The following is a 12,136-nucleotide window of genomic DNA, read 5'->3' on the forward strand; positions in this document are numbered from 1 at the left end:
CCCGCACCTCGCTCAGCCAGTGAGCGGCCGGTCTGTATGTGGGATCCGAACCCTCGGCAGGAGTGCCGCCGCGCTCTCAAGCGGCGCACTGTAGCAGTGCGCCACCGGGCCGGCCCACACATCTGTTTATTTTTAATTAATTTTGAAAAATAGTCTTTATTATATCCCTACATTTCTTTTCAATGTTGTAGCTACCTTTCCACCTGACAAGTTTGTCATTTGTAAAAAATAGCTTTATTGAGGTATAATTTATCATAACATTCACCTATTTTAAATGTATAATTCAGTGAATTGTACCATATTTATAGAGTTTTATAGATGTTACTGCAATCTGATTCCAGATTTCTTTCACCCTAAAAAGAAACCTTGTGTCCATTATTAGTGTCTCCCCATTTGTAACTCCAGCCCTCAGCAACCCCTACTCTATTTTCTTTGTATATTTCTTTTGGATAGTTCATATAATTAGGAATTATATAATATATGGTCATCCATGTTGTAGCATGTATCAGTGCTACACTCCTTTTTATTGCCGAATAGTATTCCATTGAATGGATAAATAGCTTGTTTATCTGTTCACCAGTAGATGCACATTTGGGTTGTTTCCACATTTTGGCTAGAATGAAAAGTTCATGGAATGATTTGTATTGTCTTTTCAATTCTGTTTTTCTATAAACTTTTTCATTTCTCTTGGATAGATACCTAGGAGTGGAATTGCTGGGTCATATGATAACTTATATTTAATTTTTTAAAAAATCAGCAAAGGGGGCCGGCCCGGTGGCGCACTGCTACAGTGTGCCGCTTGAGAGCGCGGCGGCGCTCCCGCCGAGGGTTCGGATCCCACATACAGACCGGCCGCTCACTGGCTGAGCAAGGTGCGGGCGCAACACCGAGGGTTGTGATCCCGTTGCCGGTCCTGGTCCGGTACGGGCGCGACACTGAGGGTTGCGATCCGTTGCCGGTCACGAAAAAAAGACAAAAAGGAAAAAAAAAATCAGCAAAGAAGTTTCAAAAGTAGCTGTACCATTTTACATTCCTATTAGTAATGTATGAAGGTTCTAGTTTCTCCACCTCCCTATAGACACTCATTTTCTGAGTATGAAGTTGTATTTCATTGTGGTTTTGATTTGCATTGATTGGTGACTAATGATGTTGAGAATCTTTTCTTTTGCTTATTGGCCATTATATCTCCTTTGGAGAAATATCTGTTCAATTCCTTTGCCTATTTTTAATTGAGTTACTTGTTTTTTATTATTGGGTTGTAAGAGTTGTTTTTTTCCCCCAGATTATTCTGTATACAAATCTCTTGTCCAATATATAGTATGCAAATATTGTTTTTCCATTCTGTTGGTTGTTTTTTCACTTTTTGTGTTTTTGAAGCACAGTAATTTTTAATTTTGAGTATCAAAAAAAATCAATCCTTTTATCACTTGTACTTTTGGTTTCCTAAATCATTGCCTACCCCAAATTCATGAAGATTTTTTCCTCTTTTCTTCCAAAAGTTTTATAGTTTTAGCTCTTACATTTAAAAATGTTTGTCGATCTACTTTGACTTAATTTTTTTGTATGATTTGAAGTAGGGTTCCAAATTAATCTTATTGCTTATAGATATCCAGTTGTCCCAGCACCATTTGTTGCAAAGACTGTTTCTTTCCCATTGAATTTTCTTGGCAACTGTCAAAATTCACTTGACTGTAAATGTAAGGGTACAATTGATGTTAAAAGGTACAGTTTATATAGTATTAAAAATTCTAGTAATTATGAATATAAATCAACATTGACTATAGTACACATTCAGATTTCAGAGATATTAACATCTGAATATTTGTAGTTCTGAATCAATGAAATACATTATTTTACAGTAGTATTAGGTTGCATATAAATGCATAATGACAGTACCTGTCTGATTATACTTCATCATATTGTCTCAAATTTATTTATAGTGTTTGTGACTCTCTGAAAATATCTTCTATAATTCTTTATTATTCCCTCCCTTGAAAAGCAAGGACCTTGTCTGTCTCATCTATTGCTATATTTCTAGCATTTAGACATGGGAGGTACTCATGATTTATTTATTTAATGAATGATCAGAGAGATTTCTTTCTGTGACCTATCAGTTTTTACATAAATAAGTAAGCTCTGTTGCGAGATTTTTTTTTTTTTCTAGGCAATTTGTTATAAGAAGTATGACTGAGCAGAAGTGATGTTTGAGATAAAAAGCTGCTGAAGACGTCTGAAAGTTGTCTATTTTATTAAAGGATGACTATGGGGTGGCATTGTTTTAACAAATTTTTTTTCTTTTTTTAGCAAAAAATAAGTTCTTGAAGGACTTAAATCATTTCATTATTCTTACAGGTCTTGGTAATGAATGGGAATTAAATGACTAAAATCACATTTAACTTCTGAGTAGAAGTATACTGTCTTGCTTTTCTAATGCCTTGGTGTTCTTCACTCTGGCCTTTTCAAAAAAGGTGACATAATCTTGTTGTTCCAAAAGATATTCTTTAGGCATGAAACGAAGAAACAAAATTTTTAGCTTTAGGCTGATAAGGAACCTTGTCTTAAAAGTAAGAATTCCTGGTGATCCTGCACCAAGTTGAATGCTGAATTTTTGACAAAGCCTTTTGAAACACTGAAGAAATGAAAAGAGTTGGCTACTCATAAGGGGCAGGTCTAAAGCTATGACAATTGGGGCTAGCTGGTTAGCTCACTTGGTTAGAGTGTGGTGTTGATAAAGCTATGACAATCTGCTTTTCTCATCTGCTTCCGTCCTTAAGCATTTAACTATGAGCTTCTGATAATATGCAAATAACAAATTCAAAAACTGGCAAAATAGACATTACATTTTCAAGTCTTTAGTGATTTATTTGCTAATTAACTTCAAGTTTCTCTAGCAACATCTTCCTCTGTATTTTTGAAAGTGATAGTATAGAGTCTTATGTTAATTTATATCAAGGCATTTTCTTCTCATTTTTATCATCAAGTGAGATACTCTTTTTTCCTTTAATTTATTTGGGTGATCAGAGCTTATCTACCAACATGTTTTACAATTATGGACAGAAATTTTGTATTCTTGACTGTTGCTCAAGGAAGCAACTCTTCCAGCACCGGAATTTCTGTGATTGCCTGTGTCCTGTTTCCATTTCCAGGGTGGCAGCATAGTCCAAACAGTCTGTGCAGTTCCAGCATCATCTGAAATGGTGACTGCAGGGCTGTGACTCAAAATATTTACTTCACTCATGTGCCCCAGAATAGCTGCCAGTTTCAGCCAGGTCATGAATGAACTTTCTGTCACTCTGTGTGGAGAAACAAAGGCTTTCCTTTCCCTTCTACCCATCTATTCATACTTCCTGTAAGTGAAACTTCTACATGATATTGAATCAAGTATTTTAAGACTTAGTTTCTGGAAAAAAAAAGAAATCCAATTAGTAAAGAAAAACTTCCTATTGAGCAAACTTTTTGAAAAAATGATAATTTGAATTTATCACTCTGTTGAAGCTGAAGGCATTGACGGCAGTGGATGATATATATTTTTTAAGACTATCGACTAAATTTTGGATGCCAGTACATTATATCCAGTTATATTTGGCTTCTTTTGATTAGTAATGTAATTGAAAACATATCTAATCACATGGTACTTTAAGACGTGGCTGTTGTTTTTGAGCATATCTAAGTTTTAGTAAAACTCCAAGTTTACTTTTCAAATTAGTTTTTCAAATTTTCTTTTTCATCAAAAAGAGCCATAGTGTGTGATGCTCTTTCACCTTTGACTGATGCTCCGTCATTCTCATTAAACACTACTGGTGTATAGCCTTCTTTTTTTTTTTTTTTTAAAAAGATGACCGGTAAGGGGAACGTAACCCTTGACTTGGTGTTGTCAGCACCGCACTCTCCCGAGTGAGCCACGGGCCAGCCCTGGTATATAGCCTTCAATATGGAAAGAACTATTGATTTTTGTGCTCTACAATACCTGATGATGAATATAAAGCCAAAAAGATATATAAAATTTGTACTTATTTTCTGTGACATTTTCTATAGCCTTCAATATGGAAAGAACTATTGATTTTTGTGCTCTACAATACTTGATGATGAATATAAAGCCAAAAAGATATATAAAATTTGTACTTATTTTCTGTGACATTTTCTAGATTAAGCTAAGCCTGATGTCCACAAAGAATGATATCTATAATCATAAAGGCAAGGGATGTTTTTGATACTTTTTCAAAATAGAATATGGTAGCTGTGACAAGCATATGCTACTTGACAATATACAACAGCATCTTTTGCCACCATATACACATTTACAGAAAAGTACATTTGTTGAGAAAAACCTTTATGGAGACACTTTTTCAAAGTGGTAAGAAGAGAATCGAATAACATTTTACAGAGAGGAAACTTCTCTTCAACTTTTCAGGAATATAATAATTGAAGAAAAATTGCTTACCATAGAGGGCATGCTAAGGAATCCCTCTATGCTAAATTCCCAGGAAGCCCATTCTTATCATGGTACTTTAAGGGCTGTTGTTTTTGAACATTTAAGTTTTAGTAAAGCTCAATTTATTTTTCAAATTAGTTTTTCAAATTTAATTTTTCATCTTTCATTTCTTTGTACAAGATTTTCTATTGGCTCAGAAAACGTCCCCTCACCTGTCCTGTGCCACTCTTTCTCCATAACTCTTTCCACATTCCTCTACCGTTCCTCCACCATAATTGCTTGTTCTTACGATTGCCTTTTGTGTTAGGCAAATATTTCCTTAAGAGGCAGACTACCATTTCATCATACATTAGGGTCATGAGTGGACAACTACAACTGAATTTTCATGTAGAATTTGAATCCAGAATGGAAAGAAAAGGTTTTCCAGGCAAAAGGGTCTTGGGTACAAAGACCTGTGGGTGGTAATGAGAATGACTTATTTCAGAGACTAGGAACTGAGCCAAGGATAAGGAACTCTTACTTATAAAAATAAGTACATCTTAAAGCCTTTTTAGAAGTTTATCTGTTAGAATAAAATTCTGTTCTACACACCATATTCTGGAGGGTTTATTACCTTATCTTAGTTTATTTTATGTCCCAGACCCCAATGATACACTTTGCTGAGATTCTTATGTATATTGGAGGAGGAAGTAGATGTGACTTTGAGGGAATATATAGGTCTCTTAAATCAAAATAGAAATACTCCTAAATTTGAAGTTGAAGGAGCTGTTAGGGATTGATTAAATAAATTATTGTATTGTTGTATAATGGGGTGCTACCCAACAATGAAAATGGTACTGTAGGTCTAACTTTATTATTGACATATTGATATATTGTTAAGAAGGGAAAAAAATATACATATATTTATATATATATAATAATAATTTTAATTTTAATTTAATTTAATTTATAGTGACTTAACATATCTATTTTACATAAAAAGGATGAGCCAGTGAGCCAACCGGCCATCCCTATATGGGATCCGAACCCGGGGCCTTGGTGTTATCAGCACCGCACTCTACCGAGTGAGCCACGGGCCGGCCCTTAGCAAAATTTTTGAGACATCAGACACAATCAAGGATCACGTCTTGCATTAGGCCGCTATGTCTCATTGATCTCTTTTAATCAGGAACAGTTACGTACTTTTATTGTCTTTCATGATATTGTCATATTTGAGTAATCTATCTCAGTTGTCATGTAGGCAGGAATACTTGTTTTGTTTTTTTCCTTTTTTTTTTTTTTCTTTTTCTAGTCAGGAATACTTGTGTTGGCAAGAATATAGTGATGTTGGGTCTGTCCCACTGCATTATTTTATTTTGACATTGGAAGTTTTAGAGTACAGGAAAATATACAGAGCCTTAATTTGAACCTCTCTGATGTGGCATATCTATTCAACCTGTGATTTGCTCTAATATAGACAAGTGTTGCTTCTGCTTGGACATCTTTAGAGTTTCATCTTGCTGAAAAGGCTGTGTTTAAAATAAAAGCAGAAGCAGGAGGTAGCAGTTGTGACAGTGCTGCACTATTGTCCGTGTGCAGTAGCTCATAAACTAACTTCCCTTTTTGATTTGGTTAAGATGACCTGATTTTATCATGAAGCTTATGGCCTCAAGGGACAGTGAGTAGAGGTGAATCTGTCTAAGAGCCAGCTGTTTTTTTCATAGTCATACTGTATTTCTCCTGCTTCATTAATGTGATGGGGGAAAATGCCTTCATCTGCTTTGTAGAAAGGAATAAAATAGAAAGCTGACAACAGAATAAGAAAATACAATTAGCTTTCAGTAGAGTAAAAGAAAAAAAATTATATTAAATAACTTGTTAACATGGTTGAAATTCTTGAAAAACTGTCAATTGAATTCAATTCTTCCAAAGGCTAAGCTTCTTTGTGGTTGTAGGTCAGGCTCTTTCAGAAATAACATGATGTTTTTAGAACATATATTACTCAATATATGCTAGGCTATACTTCTGTAACAACATGCCTTAATTACAAACATATCCACAAATCTCAGTCACTGAACAAAAGATTCTTTCTTACTCATGTCACCATCTAGTGTGGGTCATTTGGCTGTGCTTGGTGGCTTACACTTGGGCTGAGGCTGCCTTCATCTAGCAACTCTACTGCCTGTCTAGCAGCCTCATGGATGAGAGAGAGAGAAAATATGGAGAACGGATATTTCAGTCCTTAACTGACTCAACCTGGAAGAGACACATGCCACTTCTGCTCTAGCTTATGGGCAAGAATTAGTTTCATGGTTTTAACTGAACTGTGGGAGGATGGGAAATGTAAGGGATCATGTGGACTACTTGGTGGTCTCTAGGTCACTGTGTTAGTCCATTTCTGTTGCTTATAGTAAAATACTTGGAACTGTGGAACTGGATAACTTGTAAGAAAATGAAATTTATTGCTTACAGTTTCAGAGGCTGGAAAGTCCAAAGTCCAGGCAACTCATCTGGTGAGGACCCTCTTTGGTGGTGGCTTTACAGCAATGCAGGGATCTCACATGGCAGAAATGGTGGAGCAAACAGAGAGAGACTCTCACATGCTGTCCTTTTAAAGCTCTCAGAACTGTGCCCATGACCACCATTAAACCATCAACTTAATCATCTCTTCAAGGCCCCACCTTTCATTTACCATAATAGGATTTCTCACAGTCTTTACACTGTCACAGCGTTGACTAAGTTTTGGGGAGGCATGAATCCACAGCATTCCGCCCCGGCACCCCAAAACTCATTTCTTTTTCACATACAAATACATTCACTCCATTCCCAAAGTCTTAACTAGTTTCAACTCAAAAGTCCGAAGTCCCATCTGTGTAATCAAACAAGTTATCTACTTCCAAGATACAATGGTGGGACAAACATAGGGTACATACTCCCAAACAAAAAGGGAGAAATAGGCCAAAAGAAAGTGGTAACAGATCCTAAACAAGTCCAAAACCCAGCAGGGCAGGCATTAAATCTTACAGCTGGCAAATCATTGTACCTTGACTCCCATGTTTGACATCCTCTGCATACTGATGTGGGGGATGAGTCCCCAAGTCCTTGGGTAGCTCTGCTCCTGTGGCTTTCCTGGTCTTAGTCCACACTTTAGCTCTCACAGGCTGGTGTTCTGCTCTGGTAGCTCCACAATTCTGGGGTCTCTGTGGTGGTCCTTTTCTCACCGCCACAGTGTGCATGGTGCTGGTGGGATTTTTCTGATGCAACTCCACCCCCACATTTCCGCTTGGCATGGGTCTAGCAAAGGCTGTCTGTGGTAAATTGGTCCCCAGGCCAATCTCTTCCTGGGCCCCCAGGCTTTTCCATACATCTTTTGAAATCAGGGTGGAGGCTCCCAAGCCTCCACAGCTCTGGCATTCTGTGAGCTGGCAGACTAAACACGACATAGACACTGCCAGGGCTTCCAGCTAGTGTTTTCCAAAGCTATGGGTCCAGCCATACCTGGGGCCAGTTTAGCCATGGCTGGAGCAGCCAAAACAGCTGGGGTGCTGGTGCTGGAAGCAGTGTCCCAGCGTGGCCCTGGACAGCGAGCCTGTGGATGGTGCCTTGGGACTGTTCTCCAAGACCATTCTGTCTTCCTAGACCTCTGGACCTGTAATGGAAGACACATCCTCCAAGATCTCTGAAATTCCTTCACGATCTTTTTTTCCTTCTCTTGATAATCCCTTTCTTCTATATTCATCTCCTTAGTGAAGAGTCCCTGGGCTACACCCTTGCTTTTGTGGCCAGGCTGGAAGTTTTCCAATTTTTTCCCCTCTGCTTTCTTTTGAATTATATATTCTGGCTTTACCTCATGCCTTTTCTGCCATAACTCAACATAGGCTTCTGCAATAGCCATGCACCTTCCTTAATGCTTTACTGCCAAATACCCTGTTTCAGCACCTTGAAGTTACAGATTACATAAAGCTTTGGGGCATAAACAGAATGCATCCAAGTTCCTTGCCAGTTCGGAGCAAGGGTGATCTTTGCCCCAGTTTCTAATAAGTGCCTTCTCATTTACATCTGAGATCTTCTTAGAATAGCCTTTACTGTCCATATTTCTATCACTACTCTGGTTGCCACCACTTAACCAGTCTCTAAGAAGTTCCAAACTTTCCCTGGTTTTCTAAACTCCAACTAGCAGCTAGGCTTTTTCTAGCTTGCTGCTTCAAATTCTTCCAGCCTTTTCTCAACATCTAGTTCCAAAGCTGCTTCCACATTTTTGTATATTTGTTATAAGCAACATCCCACTCCTGTTACCAATTTTCTGTATTAGTCCATTTCTGATGCTTATAGCAAAATATTTGGAACTGGGTAATTTGTAAGAAAATAAAATTTATTGCTTACAGTTTCAGAGGTTGGAAAGTCCAAAGTCCAGGCAATATATCTGGCGAGGGCCTTCTTTGGTCATGGCTTTACAGCAATGCAGGGGTCTCACTTGGCAGAAAATGATGTAGCAGAAAGAAAGAGAATCTCATGCATTCACCTTTTAAAACCCCCAGAACTATGCCCATGACCACCATTAAGCCATCAACTTAATCACCTCTTCAAGGCCCCACCTTTCAATTACGATAATAGGATTTCCCACCTTCTTTACACTGTTCCAGTGGGGACTAAGTTTTGGGGAGACATCAATCCACAGCAGTCACTGAGGTTTGTTCTTTCCAGTATGGACAGTATGGTGAACATAGGTGTCAAAGGCAAGCCCCTCACTGTTGGGAACCTTGGTCATTATGGTAAAGGGGTACACACTAGCTAGTTGCATGTCTCCTTTTTCCTTTCCTCTACTTATAAAATGGTGCCTTCATGATCACTCACAAAGAGCAGTGTTGTTTAGACTCCTGTTAGAGGCCTTTGGAGATTAACGCATTAAACATTTTTTTTCAAAACAATGAAAAAATTAAAAGAACAATACAATTAGCACCATTTCACCCTTTACCCTACCCATAAAACACCTAGAATTATTGAAATTCTTATTAATTATTTGTAATTCTTCAATTGATCTTAAGTCTCCTGAATGGAATTGAATAACCATAAGCAGTACCTTAGATAGGTGGGAGTTTAGGGAAATGATTTAACTAAACCTTTTGATAATATTTACATGTTGGCTAGCATTCTTAAAATTGACGCTTATCTGCTATATTTGTTCAATATAGTTATTGAAATGCATGTTTATAAAGAATGATCATTGTAAATAGACTTTAAGAGTAACAAATGAGGTTTTAAAAATATTCTCTCCTTCCCAAAATACTTTGTGCTTATATCTCTGTAATTTTTTCCTTGACCAGATGTTGGACTCTTCCATCAGGCTGGCTGGTTATTTTGGTTGGTTAGAGTACAGCCTTGTAATACCAAAGTCATGGGCTTGGATCCCCAAATCAGTCAGCTACCAAAAAAAAAAAAGAAAGAAAGAAACTCTGATATACATAGAACAATATATTTTGTTTCTCACCCCTCACAATATTCTTTTTTAGGTAATAGAGATTATGCCAAAGATGATCCATTAGAGTTCAAGTCCCATCAGTGGTTTGGAGCATCTGTGAGGTCGAAGCAGGATAAAATTTTGGTAAGTCGTTTGGATATTTACTCGCAGGTGATTCTAGTTAATTTATGTGGAGACACAGGAAGTTTTATGTTTCAAACTGGTAGTAAAATTTAGTGTGCTCAACGGTGTGGGGCATAAAAAGATAAGATAGCTCTGATCAAAGGCCACCGCATCTAAGGAAACCATCTCTCCCTCCCTTCTGGGACTGGGCTCTGCTTCTTTCCACCTTTGTTCCTACATTATTTGTTTTTCCTGCCCTGCTTGATATCTCCCATCAGTTTATTTCTATCCAACCAAGTTTAGGAATAGTGTGCCTAATCAAATGCTTTAGTATTTCCTCTGTTCAAAAATACAGGCCTTTCCTCTGTCTCATCTTCTCCTCGGCCACTGCATCATTCCTCTGTTCCTCTTCTCAAAAATCTTTTCTATTTTCCACTTCTTCATTTTGCATTCTTTTCCCATGTCCTCCAGTCAGGCACCGATAGGCAAGGGCAAGGTCCCCACTGACTTTCAGGTATATATTTGTATATATATTCATGATGTCTTATTTTTCCACTGGTATTTATTCTTGTCTTTCTCACAGATAGGCAAGGGCAAGGTCCCCACTGACTTGCAGGTATGTATTTGTATATATATTCATGATGTCTTATTTTTCCACTGGTATTTATTCTTGTCTTTCTCACCCTCTTAGCATCATTTAACAAGGTGAATTGACCCACTTTGAAATACTTTTTTCCCTGGGTTTCCACAACACTATACTTTCCTGGTTTTTCTCCTGTTTTGTGGGCTGCTCCTTTGCAGTCTCCTTTAATGGCTCTTTTGCTCAGTTTCCAAATGTTGGGTGTACCTGAGCCCTATTCTGGGCCCCTTCATTTTCTTTAACTACACTTTTTACTTAGGGGCTCTTATCCTGTCCCATGGCTGGAAATACAATCTATATGTCATAATCCCCAAATTCATATCTCTAGTTCTTAATTCTCCCTGGATCTTTAAAGGCATATTTCTATACTATCTCTTTGGCATTTCCATGTGGATATCAAATAGACTGCTCAATATGAACATGACCCAAATAGCATTCTTGTTACCCTCCATCAAAGAGCAAAACCAAACAAACAAAATAACTATTAAAGTAACTATTTAAGGTATAGGGTAGTTAGATTAATTTCTATTAATGCTTAGAAGGTAACAGTATATTCTGAAATAGTACAGATTGTCTGAAACACTAATTTTTCAGATAATTTTTATGTCGTGGACTAAACTTTGATTTTAGGCCTGTGCTCCATTGTACCACTGGAGGACTGAGATGAAGCAGGAGAGAGAGCCTGTTGGGACCTGCTTTCTTCAAGATGGAACAAAGACTGTTGAGTATGCTCCTTGCAGATCAAGTATGTATGGGAAGTTGGACCAGTCTTTAAGAGGGTTTGGAAGCCTAGTTTGTTAAAAGTGTTTGTGTTAGCATGTATGCGTGATAAAATATGTAGACATGTTCTTATGTTGATGAGAGCAAAATGAAAAGTCCTAATGTAAAGAATTTACAAATGTGAAGTAAACAGATTTATCTTTTTTCCCTAAGAACTCATTTTCATCTTCCTTGGTTAGTAATAATTAATATCTGATTTGGGAAACCTGTATTTTTAATCACTCTTAGTCAAAAGATGCTCAGTTGAGCTTCTCTAGCAGAGATGGGGACCCCCACAACTAAAGATTCTCAATAGGTCTGGGTCAGGCCTGGGTCATGCATTTTTAACAAGCTCTGCAAGATAATTCTGATGGATACCAAAGTTTGAGAACGACTGCATTATATTAATAACGATTTTAAAAATAAATTATCTATTAAAGAGCCAGAGTTTATATAGGAAGGTGAACTTGGGAGTCTTGAATCTGAATTTTCCCCACTGTTAATGAGAGTTTCTTTATTAATGAGCTACTGAGCCCATCCCTCCTTTGGTGATCCAAAAGATCTCACACTGTTCTCTAATAATACTTGAAATTTCAATTGGAATTAATATTGTGGCTAAAGATTTTTTTTTTTCCTTTTTGTCTTTTTTCGTGTCCGGCAACGGACCGCAACCCTCAGTGTCGCGCCCGTACCGGACCAGGACCGGCAACGGGATCACAACCCTCGGCGTTGCGCCCGCACCTCG

General features: G+C 37.6%; 1 protein-coding gene across 1 annotated transcript in view; it reads left to right on the top strand.

Annotated features, from left to right (window-relative positions):
- Nucleotides 1–12,136, top strand: part of LOC103606818 (integrin alpha-V-like) — an 80,668-nt gene that overhangs the window by 38,246 nt on the left and 30,286 nt on the right. The window contains exons 6-7 of the mRNA XM_008591357.1: nucleotides 9,922–10,013; nucleotides 11,263–11,377. Of these exons, the coding sequence (XP_008589579.1) occupies nucleotides 9,922–10,013; nucleotides 11,263–11,377 (207 nt within the window). The remainder of the gene's footprint in view (nucleotides 1–9,921; nucleotides 10,014–11,262; nucleotides 11,378–12,136) is intronic.

The sequence above is a fragment of the Galeopterus variegatus genome, unplaced genomic scaffold (assembly GCF_000696425.1).
Source record: "Galeopterus variegatus unplaced genomic scaffold, G_variegatus-3.0.2 Scaffold6862, whole genome shotgun sequence".
Lineage (NCBI taxonomy): Eukaryota > Metazoa > Chordata > Mammalia > Dermoptera > Cynocephalidae > Galeopterus > Galeopterus variegatus.